Source organism: Pongo abelii, chromosome 4, assembly GCF_028885655.2.
Source record: "Pongo abelii isolate AG06213 chromosome 4, NHGRI_mPonAbe1-v2.0_pri, whole genome shotgun sequence".
NCBI classification, from domain to species: domain Eukaryota; kingdom Metazoa; phylum Chordata; class Mammalia; order Primates; family Hominidae; genus Pongo; species Pongo abelii.
Window position 1 is genome coordinate 151,137,888 of NC_071989.2, and position 24,036 is coordinate 151,161,923.

The 24,036-nt window shown below is 43.7% G+C and overlaps 1 protein-coding gene and 1 long non-coding RNA gene across 14 annotated transcripts in view; both read left to right on the top strand.

Moving 5' to 3' along the window:
• Positions 1-1,079: 1,079 nt before the first annotated feature.
• The window catches only part of ARHGAP26 (Rho GTPase activating protein 26), a 462,069-nt gene continuing 439,112 nt past the window's right edge, over positions 1,080-24,036 (top strand). For 6 of the 11 annotated variants that reach the window (XM_009241147.4, XM_002816028.5, XM_054556011.2 and 3 more), the window contains exon 1: positions 1,081-1,622. In XM_009241147.4, coding sequence (XP_009239422.1) covers positions 1,469-1,622 — 154 coding nt within the window. In that variant the 5' untranslated portion in view covers positions 1,081-1,468. Of the gene's footprint in view, positions 1,623-24,036 lie in introns of all 11 variants that reach the window. The other 5 variants (XM_009241146.4, XM_054556004.2, XM_054556006.2 and 2 more) reach the window with 1 other exon arrangement.
• The window catches only part of LOC129059558 (uncharacterized), a 30,804-nt gene continuing 8,396 nt past the window's right edge, over positions 1,629-24,036 (top strand). Inside the window, exons 1-3 of one of the 3 annotated variants that reach the window (XR_008525527.2) lie at positions 1,629-18,414; positions 20,189-20,339; positions 21,162-21,677. This is a non-coding gene — a long non-coding RNA (uncharacterized LOC129059558). Of the gene's footprint in view, positions 18,415-20,188; positions 23,544-24,036 lie in introns of those variants that run through there. The other 2 variants (XR_010140044.1, XR_008525529.2) reach the window with 2 other exon arrangements.

Sequence of the window (24,036 nt, forward strand, 5' to 3'; positions counted from 1 at the left end):
TGGTTCCTAGACATAGAGATAATTTATTCAAGGACAGTCCCTATCCTCCAGGAGTTAACAATTCAGCACTAGACACCCTGTGGGACCCAGCCTGACAAGTGCAACGAGTGAGATGCCAGAATTGAGTCCTGCGGTCGAACAGAGGGACTACAGGGCAAGCACTGGGCGTGGGAGGTGGAGATGGCTCTGGGAAAGGATCCATTCATTTATTCTACAAACATTTATCAATCACCGTAGCACACATAGCACATAGTAAGTGCTCAATATCTGTTATTAAATGCCAGCCACTGTGCTAGGTGCCAGGATGCAACAGCGGACAAGAAAATTGCAGGGGCACTTGCCCTCGTGGGGCTTACCGTGTAGTGAAGGATGATAGGCAGTAGACTGTCATCTTATTATGTAAAATTGTGCTAGATGCAGAGCAGGAAAATAACAGGCGGCTGAAATTCTAGTAATGATGCGAGCTTCTTCGGCTGAGGGGAGCCGTGGGCGGGTTCTGAGCAGGAGTGGCCGTGAGGGGGACGGACCGTAGGGGGCGGGAAGACTGCAGGCAAGAGCTGGTAATTTTAAGATGCAAATAACATTTTTTTTTCTGCCTGACTGGAAGAGGAGCGTTTGGTCGCTCGGGATTCTCCCGGAGCAGGGGGCTGTATTTTGAGTGTAAAATCGCTTGCCCCGCAGTGCAGGGCAGGCGGTGGTGAACTGCAGCCCTAGATCCCAGGTTTTTCATGCTTGGCACATCGAGGCTCTTCGTCCCCCAGGACAAGCAGACTCGCCATGCGCGGCTCGGATTCCGGCTGGAGTAGGCGGGCAACGTAGCGGGGGCGGGTGCACAGCAACGCTCACCCCCAGGTTTCGGGGTCTGCAACGCTGGGAGGGCAAGAGGAGGCGGAGTTTGCGCTGCGGACCTAGGCGTTGGCGAGGGCCACGCCCCCAGCCGCAGACCCTGCCTCCAGGCCCCTTTGATTGGATCAAGACCGCGGAAGGGCCGGGCGTCCCCGGGCGGCCTGAGGCTCGGGCAGGGGAGGGTGCGCTGATTGGCCCAGCGGGGATTAAGTCATCGCTAGCAGGTTCGAGCGGCCCAGACACCGGCGGGGCGGCTGAGGCTGCTGTGAGAGGGCGCTCGAGGCTGCCGAGAGCTAGCTAGCGAAGGAGGCGGGGAGGCGGCGTCTGCACTCGCTCGCCCGCTCGCTCGCTTCCCGGCGCCGCTGTGGGTCCGCGCTGCGTTTCCTGCTCGCGATCCGCTCCGTTGCCCGCGCCCCGAACAGCAGCACCTCGGCCGGGTCCGAGCTCGGTTCGGGAGTCTTGCGCGCCGGCGGACACCGCGCGGGGAGTGAGCCAGCGCCACACCTGTGGAGCCGGCGGCCGTCGGGGGAGCCGGCCGGGGTCCCGCCGCGTGAGTGCTTTGGGCGGCGGGCGGCCCGGGCCCCGGCGGAGGCGCGCCCCCCGGCTGGGCGCCGCGGGCACCATGGGGCTCCCAGCGCTCGAGTTCAGCGACTGCTGCCTCGATAGTCCGCACTTCCGAGAGACGCTCAAGTCGCACGAAGCAGAGCTGGACAAGACCAACAAATTCATCAAGGAGCTCATCAAGGACGGGAAGTCACTCATCAGTGCGCTCAAGAGTGAGTGTCCCGAGCCCCGCGGGGACGCGGCTCCGGGGCGGGAGGGACTGGGAGGTGGCGCTTAGCCCGGGTTGCCCGCGCGTCTGCCGGGTTTCTGCTCCCGGTACACTGGGGGACGGGTGTCGACGCCTCCGAGGCAGGAAGGATACGTAAAGCGGGCGAACCAGCAACCATCAGATGAAGAGAGAGACCCGTCGCCCCGCCTTTTGCGTTCGGGGATGGTCGGGAGGTGACCCAGAGCGGGTGGTGCTCTGGGGCAGCGCGGGTGGGCGTGGGCGTGTGCGGCAAGCAGGTGTCCCAGGAGTGGGGCCAGAGTGCAGAGCGCGCCGCAGCCTGCGGGCAGATCCCATCGTGTCCACAGCTCCAGCTCTCTTAGGGGCAGAGTTGCTCAGCCTTGAGTGCCCAGCCGTGAGAATGGAGCGTGCCCTGCCGAGGGGGCGCTGCCTCCCCTTGGGAAAAGGCGGGTTGTGACTGCTTCGCTCCCTGTACGCAGCTCCAGCCTAGTCAGGTCGCCGGGTTCCCTGGGTGGAATGCTTGGTTAGCTTGCGATTCCTTGGAGTATTGGCAGCCAGTAATCTCTAAATCTAGAATCAGTACGTGCGCAGGTTCTGATTCTTGTGTTTAGCAGAAGGTGATAGGGGTGGGAGTAGAGAATCAGAGTGTTCCTTTACTCTAAACTGTGGGCGAGGGTTTAAAAATAGAATGTACATGTCCCAACTCTCTCCCTCTCCTGCTCCCAAGCTCTCCTTTTTACCTCTCCCGTTATCCTTGTAAAGGTCTGAGAAGGAATGTCCATAATCCTCAGAAAGAAGTTCAAAGGTATTTCAAAGATTCTTGGACCTTTTGTAAAACCATTTTTGCGTTTTCTCCTTTTGGTACAAGGGGAGAGATGCAATTTTGCATTCTGCTTCACTTTTGCAGAGCCAGAGAGTTTCTTTTTCTGGCCAAATAAGCGTGCTCTAGGGATGAGTGCTTTGGATTGTGAGAACATTTTTGGTGCCTTTTCAGTCTCCCCATTTAAAAATAGCTCAGTCCATCTTTTAGTTTTAAGAATCAGGAACCACATGAAGGCAGATAGTGGAATTGTCTCTGACTCTGTTATTGTATCTGTTTCTGTGATGGATTTCTTAGTAGGTGATACCTTTCAGCTAAGAAATGTTGCCTTAGCAGAGTAGAGTCGTAGCTGTGGGAATTGTTCCCAGGCCTCTTTAAAGGGCACTTACAAAAGTCAGGTGCCTGAGATGTCATTTTGTCAGCTTGTTGCTTCTAAAAATGAAGAGAGAGACAATAGAATGCCAGGGCAGCCCAAAGTGCCAATCTTTTGGGATGAAATGAACACAGGACTGTGATGTGATGAGGTTTCTTAGAGGCAGATTCTTAGGCTGTGCCTTACCTGAAACATATGAACAGACCCTTCCTTTGTCAATAATCAAGGCCATTCTTGGTTTAGGGGATGTGGGTCCCTGGTTTGGAGTAAGTTAGGGGCCCACTTACAGGTTGGGCCCAGGAATTTTGATTGAACCTCAGGCTGGCTTTAGTGGGTTCTCTGCTTCACTCAGAAAACTTTTAGTGTGATTGTGGTGTACTGGATACTGCACTGGGCACTGAGGGTGTAGGAGTGAATATTTTGCTACTCCTGTGCTTACAGAGGTGTACTTCATTCCAGGCACTGCTTCACATATAATTATCTCATGTGCTTAGATTCATTTTGCAAATGAGAAAACAGAGACTGGGGGAAGCACTACCTCTGAGTCACACAGCTCTAGCAGCAGGACTAGAGCTTTTGAATCCACCTGGTTTGAGCCAGAGATGGAGTCCCTGCCAGTGCAGAGCTCTTACTTCTGCCCCATCTCACTTGCCCGGAATGGAACCTCTTGCACCAAGCCCTAGAATTTGGACTTGTGTTTTCTATTTTGGCATTGAATCTGAGGAGGGTGCGTTTGGGTGACTTGCAGTTTTCCTACTACTAGTTTTTGGGGCAAGAATTCTTTGGTAGGGAGAAACATTGCAGTGATAGAGTTGAAGGGTTCTTTAAGCTGTCTAATGGAATGGATCAGCCCTGTAATCTGGAGGAAAGACTGATGGGGGTCTTGGTGTTCTGTTCTCTCTACGTCCAGCTCTGCTAATATATTCTACCACTAGTAACTACTATTTGATCAGGTCAGGTGACCTCTAAAAATAGAGGGTGGAGTCAACCACTGTGTCCTGGATTTCAGACATTCCGATATCGTGAGATGCTTGCTGCGTTGTGTACTACTATATTAATGTTTGTGTATTATTTTTCTTCAGTCATGTTTATCACATCTATAAACAGAAGTGTTTTCCCAGTACAACTTAAACATAAATACATAATTATATAAACACTGGGTTTAGATAATCTATGTTCTCTTATAGCTCTAAACTTTTGTGGCTTTATTTTATAGCCGTATTTTATTTTATTTTACAGTTATTTTATAACTAGTATGTCTAGCTCTTTGGATTTAGCTTGGTTTTGAGTGTTAATCATAGGCAATAAAACTGTCCTCTAGGGATTGCCAAAGTTCAGGTAGATCATTGTTACTATTACTTCCACTTTATGAATGAGATGCTGGCAATGGAGATGCAAATTCTTTATAGATCTAGATCCCGTAAAGGAGAAACATGCAGCACGTGCTTGATTAAGTGAAAATATTGCCAGTTGTTTTTTAGACTCCGAGCCCTGGGTAGCAAAGACCAGCTAAGATTTTGTATTATCCTCTGAAGTTTTGGAGTTCTTTCTCCATCACGGGCTTTGAAGGCTAGAGGGACAGATGAGAGTGGCTGAATATGTCTTGGCTTTGTAAAGCAGCAGAGTTTCTTTTGGGGGTAGCACTGAATGATTATCAGTGATTGTCTTTTCACTGAGTAATATAGCATTGAACAGAGAGGCCAAAAACCTGTTCTTGGTATGATTCAGTAAGGTAAGTAAGTGGTTCATCCTCTTTGCCTTTTAAAGCAAGAGTAAAAAGGTCAGCATTGAGTTACATGCTTTAAATTAAAGCCTGTCACCCTTTTGTACTTGTTAGAATTAAGCATAGGCGTTTTGCAATACATAAGCACTTCTTGAATGGCATAAACTCTCAAAGGATGTTCGATGCCAACGTGCTTTGTTTAGGAGTAATTATGTTACTCAGAAAATCCTAATGGAACAAATGGATGTGGAGTTGGGTAGCAAAATATTTTCCCCAGATCCTTTGCTTTGCTTCAGTACCTTGTGAATAAAGAAAAGCAAAGGCATTTCCTAATTATTTGTAAATGGTAGTAATTGACATTTTGAATATTACTCATACAAACATAAATGACAGCAGATTAAATTCAAACAAAGTTTTGTAGTTTTTATATAACATTGGCTGAAAAACATCCCTTCATTTTACTCCATTCTGTGTTCTTAGTTGGACTGAATAAATTTGCATCCAGTCTATAGTTCTCAGTTCGTTGACTTTGGCTTAAACCCTCCTCCCCTGCACTTCAAATCATTAATGGACTTTTCTTTCTTTCTTTCTTTCTTTCTTTCTTTCTTTCTTTCTTTCTTTCTTTTTAACAGCAGTTTTAGATTCACAGAAAAATTGAGTGGGAAGTATAGAAAGTTCCCACATAGCGCCTCATACCTGTCCGTTCCAGTTGCCACTATTTCTAACACTCTGCATTAGCATAGTACAGTTGTTATAGTTGATGAACCAATATCAATATAACATTATTAACTAAAGTCCGTAGTTTACATTAGGGCTCACTGTTCATATTGTACATTCTGTGGATTTTGACAAATGTGTAATGACATATAACCACCATCATGGTATCACATAGAATACTTTCACTACCCTAAAAATCCTATGTGCTCCACCTATTCATCCCTCCCTCCCCACTAACCCCTAGCAACCACTAATCTTTTTACTGTCTCTCTAGTTTTACCTTTTCCAGAATGTCATATAGTTGGAGTTAAACAGTATGTGGCCTTTGCAGATTGGCTTTTTTTCACTTAGCGATGTGTACTCAAGGTTCTTTCATGTCCTCTTATGGCGGGGTAGCTCATTTCTTTTTATTGCTGAATAATATTCTGTTATCTAGATGTGCCATAGTTTATCTTTTCATCTATTGAAGGACATTTTGGTCATTTCCAAGTTTTATCAATTATGAATAAAGCTGATATAAACATTTGCATGCAGTTTATATGTGGAAATAAGTTTTTAACTCATTTGGGTAAATACCAACGAGTATAATTGTTAGATTATATAGTAATGTATATATATATAAAATAAAATAGTACGTGTAGTTTTTTTAAGAACTGTCAAACCGGCTTTCAAACTGATTGTACTGTTTTGCATTCTCACCAGCAATGAATGAGAGTTCCTGTTGCTGTGCATTCTGCTCAGCACTTGGGTTTGTCTGTGTTTTGGATTTTGACCATCCTACTAGGTGTGTAGTGGTATCTCATTTAAAAAAATTTAGCTATTTCCTTATGACATATGATGTTTGGCATCTTTTCATATTGCTTTCTTGCCATCTGCATATCTTCTTTGGTGAGGGGTCTTCAGATCTTTTGCCCGTGTTTATTTGGGTTATTTCTCTTTGTTGAGGTTTGTTTGTTGTAAAATATACATAACACAACATTTACCACTTTAGTCATTTTTAAGTATGTAATTCAGTGGTTTTCAGCATGTTCACTGTGTTGTATAATTGCTATCTCTTTCGAGAACATTTTCATAATCTCATACTGGAACTCTGTTCCCATTAAACAATAACTCCCCACTTTCCCCTCCCCCAACCCTGGTAAGCTCTATTCTCCTGTCTCTATTAATTTGCCTATTCTATGTACTTCTTATAAGTGGAATTATACAATATTTGTCATAAATATCTGGCTTATTTCACTTAGCAAAATATTTTCAAGGTTCATCCATGTTAATAGCATGTGTTAGGATTTCATTTCTTTTCATGGGTGATCTTATTGCTGAGTTTTAATTATCAACAGCTGTCATTAAGAAAGACTGTTCTTTCTCTTTTAAAGTCATAAAAACGTATTTTTTTTTCTTTCCATTTCGTTTCCCTTCAGTATGATCACTAACACTTGGAATTGACATATCAATTTATCATGGTTGTCTCTCACAAGAACACTGTATTTATATTTATTCCTTTCAAAGCAGTTACTTGCTTCAGATCAGCATATTTTTAGGGGAATTTTTCATAAAAGGTTAATTGAATTATAATTTACATTCCATAAAATTCACCTTTTAAAATTTTATTTTTTATTGTTTTTATTATTTGTAGAGGTGGGGGTCTCACTTTGTTGTTGCCCAGGCTTGTCTTGAACTCCTGGCCTCAGGTGATCCTCCCATCTTGGCCTCCCAAAGTGCTGGGATTACAGGCATGAACCACGGCTCCTAGCCACTCACTTTTCTTAAGTGTATAATTCAGTGGTTTGTAGTTACAGAGTTATGCAACCATCATCCTAGTCCTGTTTTAGAACATTTTTTAGCACCCCAAAAAGCTTTCTCATGCTCATTTGCAGGCACTGCATTTTTGTCTGAAGCCTCATACAACCACTGATCTACTATTTTCTGTCTCTATAGATTTCTCTTCTCTGAAAAATTAAGCTAAATGGAATCATATAATATGTAGTCTTATGCATCTGGCTTCTTTCACTAAGCATGCTGTGTTTGAGGCTCATCGTGTTGTAGCATGTATCAGTAGTTTGTTCCTTTTTATTGCTAGAAAATACTCCATTTTGTAAACCATAAGTTGTTTATCCATTCACCAGCTGATGATCTGGGTCGTTTCCAGTTTTTTGCTCTTATGAATAATGCTGCTATGAATGTTTGCATACGTGTCTTCATGTGTATATATGTTTTCACTTCTAATTTCATTTTTTACCTAGGAATAGAATTTTGCTGGGTTGTATGGTAAATTTATGTTTAAGTTTAATTTAAACTTGTGTTTATTTAAAAAACCTACCATACTGTTTTCCATAACAGAAGCACCGTTTCACATTCCCACCAACAATGTATGAGGATTCTGATTTCTCCACATCCTCGCCAATACTTGTTGTTGTCTTTCTTTTTGATTGTAGCCACTCTAGTGGGTGTGAAGTGGTATCTCATTGTGGTATTAATTTGCATTATCCTGGTGACCAATGAGGATGAGCAGCTTTTCATGTGTTTGTTGGCCATTGGTGCATCATCTTTGCTGAAATGTCTATTCAGATCTTTTTTTTCCTTTACTTTGTCCCATAAAACTTTTGATGATTAAGTGAACAGCACTTAGTATATTTTCTCCATTTGCCCTCTTTTGGGGACTATTTGTTTCCATGTGCTTCCACCTTAGATGTATTTAACTGATCAGTTTCAGGATCTCAGGAATTAGGAAGGTGGTTCTTATGAGGCTGTGGTTCGGATTTCTGCTCTTGTTAGGCCAGTGGGCATCGCTCTGGGCAGATGCCACAGGCTGGACTTCCTAATTCTGGCCTGCATAAGCTAATGATCCAAGCCCTCTCAATGTACAAAATGAGAACTGGCCGAGGAAGAACTGTTATCACCGCTGAGCTACTGGGGAAAGCAAGTTGTAAAGCGGACTTTGTTATCCTGTCAAGGCCATTGCATTTCTAAAAATTAGCCAGTGGAGGAATAATAACCTAGCAGTCAAAGTAGTTTTTCTAGATTTAAGTTTCTGAGTGAGCCTCATTTTAACTTTTAAAATTATAACCCATTCTGTTTCAAATTATATATTTTTTGCAATCAGAAGAAGAGTTTCGTTCAGCAAATATGGAGAACCTGCTCTGCCTTTACCATGTCCTCCAAAGCCCTAGACTAATGAGTTTTTGGATGGAGGTAACCCATGTAGGAGTCATTAGGGGGGAGATTGAATGGGACGTTTGGGGGCCAGTGGCACGGCCAGTTGTGACTGTAGCAGAGTGAAGGCGAATGCACGAAGAGATAGGCCAGGGCCAGGTCATAGGGATCTTGAATTCTAGAAAGGACTTAGAGTTTTATTCTAAGTGTGATGGGCAGCCATGGAAGGCTGTGCCACGATCGTACTCGTACTTTAAAAAGATTATGTAGGCAGCTGTGTAGAGACCAAGTGTAGTGGAGCAAGAATGGAGGCAAGATGACCAGTAAGGAAGCTGTTGTAATAGGTGAGGTGAGAGATGATGGCACCGTGGGCTAGGGTGGCAGCATCACAGATGGTGGTCAGAGGCTGGGTATTTTTGGAAGTAGAGCCCACAGGATTTGCTGCACAGCATATGGGCTATGAGAGAAAAGAAAGAAGTCTAGAATGATTCAGATATTTTTGGCCTGAGCAGTTATGTGAATGATGGTACTATTTGCTAAAATAGTTTGCTTGGGAAGGATTAGGTTTGGGGTAAAATTAACAATATGAATGAATGACCTAATCTTATAGTGCAAAGACAAAATAATATGACATGGATAGTTCCTGAATACATTTTCATGCAAGCATCAAAGAGTATGGACGTGTACAGTGTAAAAGCACCCACTTTTCCTAGTTAACAATCATTGTCAGCAGGTTGGTATGCATTTTTTCTTGTCCTTTTTCTGTGTGATTTTTTCGTAAATGGGATTATACTATAAGGATTATTTTGTGTTTTGCTTTTCCAGTTGATCATTTGTCTTGAAGACCTTCCATGTCAGTACATGCATGTAGTGCATTCTTTTTAATGACTACAGAGAGCTTTATGTGGATATGCCATAGTTGGTATTTACTCAGTTTCCTGTTGAAGGATATTTGGATTGTCTCCGTTGTTCACTATTAGAAGGCGTGCTGCAGTGATTATTTGCACACCTGCTTTTGTGTGTGGATTCCAGCATTTCCCTGAGACGGATTCCTTCAAGTGGAATGGTTGCTGACTCCAGTTTTTACAAGCCCTTTGACATCTGTTGTTTAGGTCCTTTGCATCCTTATAGCCGGTTGATAGTTTGGTGCTCCTTTGAGTCTGTTAGATTGTTTCTGAAGCTTAATCTTTTGGCTAAATCAGAAGCATCCTTAACAGACCGTTCTGTTAGACACTGACACTGATTCTAAAACAACCAAGGGATAGAAAAAAAAAAAACTTAGTGTGTGTGTATGTGTGCCAGGGAAAGAGAGATGACAATTAATTGGATGTGTCCCTATTGGCCCTGGAACTGCCTGATATGCTTTCTGAGTGGCATGTTCTTATAGGTCAGATGGGAGATGGGATGGGGCTTTGCCCATATCTAACAGTCTATTCTGGCCTCCAGGCTCAGGGACTAAGAAGGAAATCATGTTTATTTAGGGCGAGAACAACAGCATTAGCAGCCAGAGGAATTTTTACAAATTATAGTGACTGGGGTTTACACATTTTTTTAGCAACTCAGAATGGAGAGAGAGGAAATGGTAAGGAAAACAGCTTGGCAGTGTGGGCCACGAGCTGTCATGGCATGTTTGTGTCTGGCTCATTTCACCTTGGTTGGAAGGCACAGAACGCTGCCCTGGGTAAGCTGGAGACTGGGCAGTTTCCTGCTATATTTAGAAAGAGGAGATTCCTGGGGTTAGGGTGGTCTGTGTGTGTGTGTGTGTGTGTGTTTTCTTTGCCAGATAGACAAAGGTTTGAGGGGTTTGTGAATTCCACACCAAACTGTTAACTAGCTGGTTTCTCTGGGCCAAGCCAGTAGCTACTCTTTGACTCTTGCTGCTGCCACACAGCAAAAGCTCAAAAAACTCCTATTTTATATGGTTTGAAAAGATACCGCTGGTAAGTTTCAAAACTCATTTGATCTTGCTATCACATCTGCTTTTAAGTTTACGGCAGGCTAATTTGAACACTTTGAAAATATGAACTGCCTCCTCCTCCGAGACTTCAGATAGATCTACAAGCTGACTGAGTTGAACTTTGGCTGTTTCTGTGCCAAGGAGACTGTCAAACAGATAGGACCAAAGCCTTAGCAAATTCCTGACTGTGTATCTCGTTATCACACTTGTGGGTCAGGGGTAGACAATGAATATTAGTTGAACAAATAAAATAAGGCATTTTTACTTTAACTCATAGCTATGTTTCTTTTTAAAAGGGTTGTCTAAATAGGTAATACCTATAACTGGTTCATAATTTGAAAGAGACAAAAGAGAATGTGAGTATCTCTCCAACGCTTCCTGTCTCCTCATCCCCACTTCTTCCTCTGGAGGTATGATTTTATCAGTTTCTTTGGTATTTTTCAGATGTAATTTATGCGTGTGCCAACAAATACACATACACATTATGCCATATGTGCTGTTTTACCCTTTGCTTTTAATATATTAGATATTATTCTACATTGGTACATAGATAGCTCACTCATTGTTAGATTGCATTGTATTCTATTGTATGAATTAAATATAGTTTATGTAACCATTCCCCTAATAATAAACATTTAGATTATTTCCAACCTTTCACCATTGCAAGTAATGGTGTTGTGAACATCCTGGCACCTCTGGCATGAGGCACATGAGTGACAAATTCCTAGAAATGAAACTGCTGGACCAAAGGGTATGTACATTTTTCATTTTAATAAGTATTTCATAGCAGTGTTTCTGAAAAGTTCTAAGTGAACTGAATTTGATAAACCATGATTTTAGAGTAGGAAGGAAACTCACCATTTTAGACAGTTTATTACAGAATGGTCTCTGTAAATAAAACGATACTTAGAATTTTCTCCATTTTCCCCTTTCCAGTTTGTATGTATTGTTAATTCTGGGATTAAAAGCCACAGCAAAAATCATTCCCTAAACTGAGACAGCTGTACCTAGAAATCAGTTGAATGTAGGATCCCAGAGACCTTGTTTGTGTTCCTAGTGATGGTGCTGTTGAGTTTTTATCTTCATGCGGTGCGTGTAACATTCAGGAGATTCGGCAGGTTTGTTGAAGGAGGGCAGTCTTCTGCCTTCTGTGACCGGAGACCATGATTCTGGTCTAGGGGACACCTTGCCTATCATAGAAGCTTCCCTGTGGGCACTGGAATTCCTGGGAACTGGTGAGGGAGTGGGGAGTTTTGCATGACATCTCTCTCTGGCAGCTTCTCCTGCGGAGCTTAGCACTTTTCCCTGATGGAGGACAGGATCATGCCACATGTCCTCTGCCATCTCTGTTCCAGCTCCTGTTGATGTAGAAGGCTACTTCGGCCAGGTTCCTGGCATGAAGCAGGCACAGTCCTTGTCTCCTAGATGCTCACTGTTTTGAGAGGAGGCAGGGAAACAGGCAGCCCACAGCACAAGGGGGAGATTGCTAGCAGTTTAAAAGGGTCTCTGGGGGAGGGAGCAGAGGCCTGTGGGAAAGGCAACTGAAGGCTTATCAAGCCCAAGGGGGCAGTGTGGTCACTAATGATCAGTCATGTGAAGGGTACCTCTGTTATTTTTGCCCCACCTCACCACCATTTATTTACTTTGAAAAAAGTCTACTCATTACAAAATACATTTATTTCAAAAAGGAGCTTTTGAACCTGCATTCAGAAATTGCAAGTTTGATATGGTTAACTTTTTTTTCTAAATATCTTCAAATAATTATTAAATCATAATCATTACATTGAAAAGTATTTGTTATTGTATTGCCTAAAATAATCCCATATTTCACCAGTGGTATGAGAGTCATTCTCTTCTTAACACTGTCCCAAGGCAGAAGTATGTGGGAGAATGGACGCCATCTGCCCATAACACCCGGGGGAAAAGGGAGGGGAGCAATGCAATCCTTAGACTTGGGTGCAGGTGTCTGGGGCAGGAGGCTGTGTGCCAGCGAATATAGTCTGCTGAAAATCTGTTTTACTCAGTGGAATCACAATTTGAATATTCAAATAAACACTGATAAGTTATAGAGTGGAATGCAGAATTCATGGCTTTTTTTTTATTGTTATGTTTTTGAGATGGAGTCTGTCTCTGTTGACCAGGCTGGAGTGCAGTGGTGTTATCTTGGCTCACTGCAACCTCTGCCTCCCGGGTTCAAGCAATTCTCCTGCCTCAGCCTCCTGAGTAGCTGGGACTACAGGCGTGTGCCACCATGCCCGACTAACTTTTTGTATTTTTTTTTAGTAGAGACGGGGTTTCACCGTGTTAGTCAGGATGGTCTCGATCTCCTGACCTGGTGATCTGCCCACCTTGGCCTCCCAGCATGCTGGGATTACAGGCATGAGCCACTGCGCCCGGCCGATTCACGGCATTTTTGAGAGAGATGATCAGTTGTGGATGAAGAGAACACATAGTCAGCAGCATAGTGCCTGAGGAAGGGATGACAGAGGAGTTAGGGGCATCTCCAGAGTTTCCTTCTTAGGCCTTGGGAGAATGGCTGAACTGCATACAGGAGAGGAATCATGGTGTGTGATGGGGGATACAGAGTTAAGTAAGGTTTGTCCTTGCTGAGTTCCTGCAGGGCATGCAGGTGGAGACACTCACAAGGCTGTGGGAAGCACAAGTCTGGAACTCTGGAGGAAGATGAGGGCTACAGGTATAGATTTGGCTCTCTCCAGATGGTATTTGAGGCCCTGGGAGTGACTGAATCTGTAAGAGTGAGACCCACGCAGGGGTCCTCAGCCTCTGCTGTCCGTTGAAATCAACTGAGGAGCTCAGGACTCACCTTCAGAGATTCTGATATAATTTGGCTGGGTTGCAGTCTGGGCATGGGATATTTTAAAAACTCCCCAGGTGATTCTAATGTGCAGCAAGGGTGAAGAACGCCTGGCATGGAGTGAGAGAAGAGAGTGGAAGCTGAAACCATGGGGAGCATCCACATTTAGCAGGTGGGTAGCAGAGAGTTGGAGAGGCTTTGATGACTTGATGTTTCATCCTGGCCAGTTTAGGTGAGACTGTTTAGAGGCCTTTGGATTTGACCTTTGGAGATGAAACTGGAGAAAGCAGCATAAGTGCAAGGGAGGATAATAAATATCTATTATACCTTACAATATTATTGTGAGGAACAGCTGAGATAATTGTAGATATTGTGCTTAGCAGTGTAAGCAGGCCTGTGGTAAGTGACCTGTTATTGGAATCTGCCTTTAGAGTGTCCTTGTAAGATAGTGGTTCTTAAAAGTGAAGGTATATAAGAATTCCCCTAACTGCAGATTCTCTGGCTTTACCCAAGGAAATGCTGATGCATGAGCTCTAGGCAGGTCTGGAAACCCGAATTTCCTATACCCCTGCCCCCACTCCCTTCCATCTCACCCCAAGTGATTTGCATGGTGGGAGTCCTTGGACCACACATTAAGTCTAAATAGGTCAGAAGAGATTCTGCATAAATCTAGTCCCCAAATCCTGTTCTCCGTTAATGTGCACAGCTGTGCTGTCCAGCCTCATGTGGGCACATCTCAGATATCTGGAGGGTGTTTGCATTACTGCAGGCCTAGGAATGATGCAGGAGGTTTTCAGAAGCGTAAAAGTTCTAGCAGCTTGAGAACATGTCAGCCAGTGTGGCTCCACGCCTGGGATCCAGTTGTTCCGTGAGCTTGGCCTGTGAGCAGGAACCCTTCTGCAGCATTGCCAGCGGATGTGGGGGAGCTCCTGAAAGGAAACTTTTGCTCCTGGGCAATCACAGGGAAACCGTATTCCCATAGTGAGTCTTGGGTGCTCTTGTCAGGGTTAAAGTCATTTGGGGTCAAAGCCTGTAATTATGTTTCACATTTTTTTTTTCCTTTAAAAACATTCAGGAAGCATAATGAGCTGGTTGAGCTGTTGCACAGCAAGGGGAACTCAGGATCTGGGGAGAGGAGGAGAGAGACTGGCTGATGGCTCTGGAGCTGAGATGCCTTAAACCCAGAGAGAGCTGATCTCCTCCTTCTACCTGGAGGTGCCCCTGGGCAACTCATTTCTGGCAAATATTGCTGTCTCTGTTCTGATCTCAGGTGGTTCTCACCCTGTTAAAGCAGGGCTGGGTGACTGGGCAGACCACAGCTGCTGCTGGTGTGATCCCAGGGTGTCACCACCAGGAAATTAGTGCTGCTTTCACTCTGCTGTTTGCTTCTTAAGAAAATCTGTGGGTTGCTCTTCCAAAAATAAGGTTTTCTTGCATTTGTATCTGACTAGTGCACTGAAATGTTTGACACAGACTTTACCGTGGGCGACTTACCCAGCAGATCATCAGCCACACAACCCCTGCTGTGGACAATATGTCATTGTGGAGGCCAGGGCAGGCACTGGAGACGAGTGCCTCAGCATCTGTAGGCTTCGGCCTCCAGATGCTCCTGCTGCATCTGTGTCTGCTGGCCAGGCCTTGCCGCAATCTCCTGGCCTTCTGACTGAAGCTGCCCTGAGCTCAGTGTGCAAGGTCAGCAGACTACCATGTTGCCAGCTCTGTTTAGAGCAGCAAGATGGGTTTCTGTCTGGAAAGAAAGCCTGTTTCCTCTTATGTAGCCAGCATGCTTGTAATCGGTTCCCCAGCAGGGAAGCTCTGCTCCATTGCATAGGAAATTGGAGTGGAACTGATAGCTTTTGACCTCTGTGTCTTTTGGGATATAACTTTGGCTTGCTTCTCATCTCCTCCACCTCTCTTGGCCAGCGCAACTTCATACCATACTGCAAGGAAAAGGCACAGCCCAATGGGGCTTGCTTGGGATTTTGTGCTTGAAACCATACGTAATTTGTACATGAAGATGATCACCAGTTGAAGATAACTTAAATTTTGCTTGTTTTCCTAAGGAGTCTAATCCTTACTGCCCCTAAACTGAGTCTCTTTAAGAAAGACAATTTAAGTGTTTTTTTGATGGTTAAGCAAGAAACTTGTAAAATGTCAAACTGGAGAAGGATGACTCATATCTCTTAATGTGCCGTCTCAATCAGCCATATTACTGAGCTCCCCAAATGGGCAGCATGGGGGTAGGCGATGGTAGGCAGAGACCATGGACGATGTTTTTTAAAAACAGCTTTTTTGAGATACAATTCACACCACACAATTTACCCATTTGCAGCATACAATTTAATGGCTTTTAGTATATGCACAGGATTTTGCATTCATCTTTACGATTAATATTAGCATATTTTCATCATTCCCGCAAAGCAATCCTGTACTCCTTAGCTAATATCTGCCATTCTTTCCATCCCTACCTCCCATCCCTAGGCAACCACTTCCTTAGGATTTTTTTTTTTTTCAGATGGAGTCTTGCTCTGTCGCCCAGGCTGGAGTGCAGTGGCGCGATCTCGGCTCACTGCAAGCTCCGCCTCCCTCCTGGGTTCATGCCATTCTCCTGCCTCAGCCTCCCAAGTAGCTGGGTCTACAGGCACCCACCACCACGCCTGGCTAATTTTTTGTATTTTTAGTAGAGACGGTTTCACCGTGTTAGCCAGGATGGTCTCAATCTCCTGACCTTGTGATCCACCCGCCTTGGCCTCCCAAAGTGCTGGGATTTCTTAGGATTTTTAACTCATGTCTCCAAGTGTGGCACTCTCCTATCTGCTTTGTCTCTTGATCTTGTGAAGCCACATACCCTTTTCCTTCAGTGCATCCAAACAATTTGCAGTTCCTCAGAATGCTGCAGTTCTGACACCAGGATGTTCCGACCTGGCACTGTTCTTGCTCTTCACACATTCTTGTCCTCTGACAGATTTACTAGAGCAACCTGACTAAAGCATACTCACTGCCGAGGGGGCCTGTAGGCCTCTGGTTTCACACTTCTTTTGTCTTGTCTGTCCCTTGGTGTTGATCTTGCTTTAGAGAGAGTAATTGGAATGAGAGCATGTTATTTCTGCTTGAGAATGGGTACCCCAAATCCAGTAGGTAGATGCATTCCTTCATTTCTGCAGAGGAAAAAAATTTCCAGTACTATCCTAATTTGGCTGGTTGCACTTGAGGGTTTCTGCTTTAACCATTTTAGGGACTATTGACAAAAGTAAATTTTTTATGTGCTGAAATGGTGATGTTTGGGGGTGTCAATGGTCTTAACAGAAAAGCCCTTCTTCTTCACTAGCAACCTTGCATTATTCTAGGAAATTCTAGTCCAAATGTAGAGAGCGTGTTTTCTACCATCTATATGTTTTCTCTTTCTCTCATTTGCTTTCCTCCCTTCTTTTTCTTTCCCTTCATCTTTCCCCACACACCCCCCTCATTTGTTCACTGTGTCTGGCCTTCTCCCATCTCTCTCTTGCCTTGCCAAAGGACCAGAGAGGTGACTGATCCCTGATATATTTTTTTTTTTAAATAGACAGAGTCTTGTCTTGTCACCCAGTGTGGTACTACAATCATAGCTCACTGTACCCTCAGACTTCTGGGCACAAGCAATCCTCCCACCTCAGCCTCCCAAGTAGCCAGAACTACAGGCTTGTGCCACTATGCCTGGCTAATTAAAAAACTTTTTTTTTTTTTTTTTGTAGAGATGGGGGTCTCAGTGTGTTGCCCAGGCTGGTCTAGAACTCCTGGCCTCAAGTGATGCTCCTTCCTTGGCCTCCCAAAGTGCTGGGATTACAGGTGTAAGCCATGGTGTCTAGCCCTAATACATTTTTTAAAAAGTTAATTTCTTTAAGAGTTGGGGTCTTCCTTTATCACCCAGGCTGGGATGCAGTGGTGTGATCATAGCTCACTGCAGCCTCGGACTCCTGGGCTCAAGTGTTCCTCCCACCTCGTTTTCCTGAGTAGCTGGGACTACAGGAGCATGCTACCATGCTCAGCTAAGTTTAAAAAAGTGTTTTTAGAGATAGGATCTTGCTGTGTTGCTCAGGCTGGTCTCAAATTCCTGGCCTCAAATGATCTTCCCGCCTTAGCCTCCTGAGTAGCTGGGATTCATCCCTGATATCTCAGTTATGGAGAAAACAAAGCCTTTGGTAAATGGAAATGACCTGAAACAGATTTCAGGAGTTCTAGATTTTTTTTTTTTTTTTTTTTGAGATGGAATCTTGCTCTGTCGCCCAGGCTAGAGTGCAGTGGCATGATCTTGGCTCACTGCAACCTCCGCCTCCTGAGTTGAAGCAATTCTCCTGCCTTAGCCTCCCGAGTACCTGAGATTATAGGCACATGCCACCACACTTGGCTAATTTTTGTATTTTTAGTAGAGATGGGGTTTCACCATGTTGACCAGGCTGGTCTCGAACTCCTGATCTCATGATCCGCCCGCCTTGGCCTCCCAAAGTGCTGAGATTACAGGCATGAGCCACTGCGTCCGGCTTGGAGTTCTATAATTATAGCTAAAATGACTCTCAGATTTGAGGTGACTAAGATGTTCTGGTTCTAGAGAACTCTTAGTCGGACTGTGAGTGGTCTCATCTAGGTAAACAGCACTGTCTAGGGCTCCCTTTCCTGTTATACTTCCTGTGTTACATTTCAGAGTGAGAGGATGTGCTCAGAACCAGGGTGGGCACAGAACATCTGGCTCACTGGTTAGCTGTTCTGATGGGTAACATTTAGTGGCTTATTTTCTGCCTCTCTAATGGGACCTGATGACAGTGTCAAGTGTCCCATTTTTATCTTTGGGGTGGGAGAGTGCCATTAAAATGGTCTTTAACAAAGTAGGTCAATGATTTATATTTCAAGAAGAGAAATTTGGGGACATGGAATGAGAGCATGGTATTTGGGTTAGTTAAACAGCTCCAGAAATAATTATGTATTTTTAATGCCAATTAGGGACCTAGAAACCTATTTGGGGAGGTCAGGAAACTGAGTATGAGGTCTGAGTCTTTGCAGGTGCTCGATCTAGAATCTCCAGGGAGAATGTATTTTGGACATATACAATGAGACGTGGATAAGATGGATGGCTTACATCTCACTCCCTTGGACAGCCAAGCCCACAACTGACAAAGCCACTGACAAAGCCACCAACACCAAAGGAGCAGGCTGACCCTTCTGCCTTCCCCTGACTTTCTGTCTACATAGGTTAGTCATTAAAAGGAAAAAAAGCAATCCAAAAACCTGTATTTTTTTCTTAGATAACATGATTATATAGACAATACATGTTCATTAGAGAAAATTTAGAAATTACAGATGGATAAAATAAAATGCAAATTATGCCTATAGTACTGATTAGAGATTGTCATTTTGGTTTTATAGTCTTTTCAACAGTTCATGATCATCCCTATGTATCGTTAACTACTCTCTAAGATGGTTTTTAGTGGCTACATAATACTCCAAGTATATTGTATGAAGACTTTTTGAACTGGTGACCTATTTTTGGATGGTTAGGTTGTATCTCTCTTTTGTCCATGATTATTAACCAATTCTTTTTTATTTTTTAAGACGGAGTCTTACTCTATTGCCCAGGCTGGAGTACAGTGGCATGTGGCATGATCTTGGCTCACTGCAACCTCTGCCTTCCAGGTTCAAGTGATTCTTGTGCCTCAGCCTGCCCAGTAGCTAGGATTACAGGCACGTGCCACCATGCCCAGCTTATTTTTGTATTTTTAGTAGAGATGGGGTTTCACCATGTTGGCCAGGCTGGTCTCGGACTCCTGACCTCAAGTGATCCACCCACCTTGGCCTCCCAAAGTGCTGGGATTACAGGCATGAGACACCGCGCCCGGCCAATTAATCAGTTCTTTTAAAACCAGCTCCCATTTCTCTGCTTGCTTCCTGACTCCCACCCCATTTTTTTGTTGCTGGTTTAGCAGAACCATGGGGACAAAGAGAAGATACCTTACCAGAGTGTCACAGAATAACAAATTTCATATGTTGAAAGCATGATTTAAATTTATTTGAACCATACTAATAGTACAGTTGACCATCTGTATCTGTGGGTTCCTCATCTGGGGACTCAACCAACCACAGATCAAGAATATTGGGTTGGGAAAAGAGCATCATTACTGAACATGTTCAGACGTTTTTTCCTTGCCATTATTCCCTAAACAATACAGTACAATAACTATTACAGAGCATTTACCTTGTATTAGGTATTATAAGTAATCTTGAGATGATTTAAAGTATATGGGAGGATGCGCTTAGGTTATATGCAAATACTATGCCATTTTATATCAGGGACTTGAGCATCCATAGATATTGGTATCTGTTGGGAGTCCTGGAACCAATGCCCCACAGATACTAAGGGACAACCGCAGTAGAATATCTCCACCATTTAAGTGTTTTCTGTGAGTCAGATGCTTTTGTTAAGTGTTTTATAAACTTTATTTCATTGAACCTTCACAACAGTCTTAATGAGGTATGTACTGCTCTGTTCATTTATAGACTAGCAACGGAAGCATAGAGAGATTAAGTGTCTCAGACAACTAAAAAGTGCTATTGTCAGAATTTGAACCTTGATCCAATGCCAACCCTTTTGCGTGGAACTATTGTTATACTGCTGACTATAAATTGTTAGCCCAGCCCTTAAATCTTCTGTTTTCTCATTTACAAAATGGAGACAAGTGCTTACTTGGGAGCACTGGAAGAGTTAAATGGGGTAGCACGTGCAAAGCAGCAGACACAAAAATGTAGCAGCTATTGCTACTCTAATCACTCATTATTTTCACCTTTTGTGAGATAGTAATAGTATAGACATTTAAACAAATTGTCTCTCTGCTGTCTGTACATCTGAATCTCTGGCTTACTCCGTGGAGATAAATCTTCATAATTATCTCTAGAAATTAGAGTAGACCTCGTACTCTGGCCAGTATTATATTGAATTTAATCCAGATGTCTTGGTTTTAAATCTATCTAGTCACAAGATTCTGCAATCTTTTCTGGACTGTTTGGGAGGCTGAGTTATCAAAAATCATTATAAAAGCAACACATCACATGAGAGCCCCTCCCGTCCCAACCCATCTCACTACCCAGAGGTGATTACTTAAGAGTACTTCTTTGAGTCTAATGTAAGTATCTGTTGTAGTACTTAACAAAAAGTTGCCTTATTTATACAATTGTTTGTGTTAAGGACTGATCTCCATTCCCTGGTCATGAATTATTTCAGTTCTCAGCACTAGAAGTTTACATTTCCTTGCACCCCCACCCATACACACTCCTGCCACTCAGCAGACTCAAACACTTGGGTGGTTCTGGGGTAAACAACAGCACAAGACACTCCAAAACATATCTAGACTGGGTTATGATGGGATCTAGGACAAGGGAACCCTTCTTTCCTTATGTATCCAGGACCAGGGCACTCTTTCCTAATCTCTGCTGAATTTCTGAAGTCATTTTAGTTATAACAACCCACATAAGAAGCTGATTGCCCTAGAAAGGAATCTAGAACTGGGGACTGGTAGAATTTTTTTTGAATACAAATCAAGATAAGGTCTTTATTAATCCAGTCAACAAATGTTTATTGTACTCTAGCTGTATGGTAGGCATTGTTGTAGTGTTGAGGGGTTAGCTTTGAACAAGATTAAATTCCAGCCTTATGGAGCTTTTATTTCTGTGGGCAGACAAACAAGTAAACAAGTAAGAAGGGTGCTACTGGATAGGGTAAAGTACCATAATGGAAATAAGATAACACTGAGTGATGGATGGTAGAGGGTAGAGGCACCTTTAGATTATGTAGTCAGAGAACACTTCTCTGAGGGGCTGAATGACCTTCCATTCTGGGCCTATAGTTGGTGACCACAGTGTTGAAAATTGTAAGGCATCCCTTTATTAAAGGAAAGACTGCTGGATAGTATTTTTTCCCATCGTATTTCTCCTATTTTTGTGGGCAGAATGATATTCTTACTCATTGGAATCATGACCACCTGGAACCTCAGTGATCTTGGTAAGATAGAATCCATTTCTTACATGGCAGGCAGACCAATATTTTAGAAGTCATAAACCTTATTCCACTCTTTCTCATCCAGAATTTCCCAGTGGCTTCCCATGCCATTCGTCATACAGTTCTGACACCTTACCATGGTTCATGTGGCCTTGTATGATCAGGCTTCTGCCTACCTTACCTAATGCCTCTCTCACCTTCCTCTTTCTACCTCACTGTGCTTAAGCTTGGCTGACCTCAGATTCCTCTGATGCTCTGAGCACTTTCCCGCCACCTTCTCTTGCTGTTCCTCTGGAATGCCTTTGCTACAGATTTTTATGTCATCAGCTTTTCATCCTTCAAGTCTCAGCCAAAGGTCCTCTCAAAGAGTCCTCCTCTGACCACCTGGCCTAAAGTCTCAGGTAGCTGTCCCATCCTTCCCCTTCTATCTTGTTACCCCATTTAATAGTCTTTATGTTACTTCTCATCCTCTAAACTCCCCGCTGCATGTTGAATAAATGATGTCGAATGTTCCTTTAGAGGGCCCTTCTCAACCACTTGACTTTTTTCTAGAAGCAACTCGAAGTGTTGATGGCCTCAAGCATCTCTTGGTTCTCCTTAGGGTTTATTTTGCTTTAAAGTTTTTTTTTTTTTTTGAGACAGAGTCTCGCGCTGTCGCCAGGCTGGAGTGTAGTGGCATGATCTCGGCTTACTGCAACCTCCACCTCCCAGGTTCAAGCGATTCTCCTGCCTCAGCCTTTTGTCTTGGATAAACCAGGTGTAACTGCTCTGATAGGGTGGCATCTGGCTTCCTTTGGGCTAGCCCAAGAAATGATGCGTTAAAAGAAGCAAGAATCAGAACTAAGTGTAGATTAATGCTGTCACCAGCCTCCATCTCCTCTCCCATTCTTTTGCCAGTGTGCTCATTCTGTTTCTCTCTTAGGTCTCTATTGCTTTACTTTTATCAGGTAGGGGAAAGGGGAGAGAAATTGAATGTTTCTAAATCTCTTTCATAAGTAGCACTATGCAGGAAGGCCAGGTCTGCTTGGCTGGGCCAGTTGACTTTTGGTGAATTGATGTCTTTCCTAATCTTCACATCTAGAAGAAATGGACTGATGGCTAACTCTTAAATTGACAAAGCTGTTTGTTTGTGTATATGGAACTGCTTTAAAAAGAGAGATTTTGAATATTAGAGTATATATTCTCCTCCCTACCCCTCACATTTAAAGGTGTTAAGTTGGCCGGGCATGGTAGCTCATACCTGTAATCCCAGCACTTTGGGAGGCCAAGGCGGGTGGATCACCTGAGGTCAGGAGTTTGTAACCAGCCTGACCAACATGGTGAAACCCCATCTCTACTAAAAACACAAAAATTAGCCAGGCATGGTGGCACGCGCCTGTAGTTCCAGCTATCTGGGAGGCTGAGGGACGAGAATTATTTGAACCCGGGAGGCGGAGGTTACAGTGAGCCAAGATTGCGCCATTGCACTCCAGCCTTGGCAACAAGAGCAAAACCCATCTCAAAAAAAAAAAAGAAAGGTGTTAAGTTTTAACAAATCATTTTAGTTATAGTACCACTAATGGGAAGGTACACTTTATAAGCCTCCTAATCAATTACAAAAGAGTCATTTTTCACTTTCCTTTAAAATTAAAAAGAAGTTTCTCCTGTCTTTGTCCATATTTCAGGCCTCTCATACATTGTTTGCTGACAGCGTTTCTGTGTTCTAACCACATCTCTTGTTCTTCCAGTAGATACCCTCAGGGCATAGTTTCTGCACAAAATTTATCTGAAATCTTTAGTGACCTTTTGCAGGATTTAATATCAGTTCATTTGGATAGTTCCATGTGCATAAATGGGCCTTAACAGGAATTTAGCAAACAAAAGACAGTGCCTCCCATAGAGCTTCTTATTTTTTAGGCTTGCTAAGTAAAATTTAAGCAGAAGAGACTGTCTCTGTCTCTCTCTTGGGCTCAGTTTCTGTGTTTTTTGTGGAACACTACCATTCTTAGGTAGAGTGGGTAGGGAGAGAGAAGGAACAGCATCACCTCTTCTCTATTTTTGCTCACACAGATGCCCTGTTTGGCGACATCTAAGCACTAGAGACTTATTGACCCACATTTTTTTTCCTCCTTCTCCTCCAGGGTACTGACCGTGCGGGGATCTAGTACCACAGTTACTTCTAAAATGTGTTGCCAAATGTAGAAATCTCTATCCCCATTGACTTCTCAGTTGGAAATTAGTTCATGACCTAGAGACTGAGAGCACCCCGGCTGTGCTTTCAGAGCAGGAATCCTTGGATGTAGCTGTGGAATGAGCAGCATTGGAGGATTTGAAAAAATCCTGGACCTGAAACGTAAGCTGGCCTGTGTTTTCCTGATGTGCCCTGTGCCTTTTATTGTGCTGATTTCTACTATCTTAATAAATAATAACATTAAAGTTCTTTCTGTGTTCAAAACCTTTTCCTTGTTTTCCTATCAAACTGTTTTTGAAGGCCTATTTCATCTATTTTGAGCAACAATGATAAATGATGTTCGTTGAAGGCAGAAAGGTTGGAGGAACTTTGGCCAGCGTGGGGCAGACAGAAACCCACGGGTATTCCCCTTAGGCATCAGGGGCTTTGGCAGCTGCATTCTGCCAGCTTTGTAGAACAGCATGAATCCACTCCTGCCCTCAAGTAGTGGGACCACAAACAGTACATGGTGCATGACCTGGAGGCCTGACATTCGTTCCTCTGCCTGTCCACTGGAATGACCAGGCTGAGACTGGTTGCCAAGCAACCCTGGACCTAAAAGAAGCAGGAGAATTTGCCCACTGATTGTTATATCCCTTTGCTTTTTTTTTTTTTT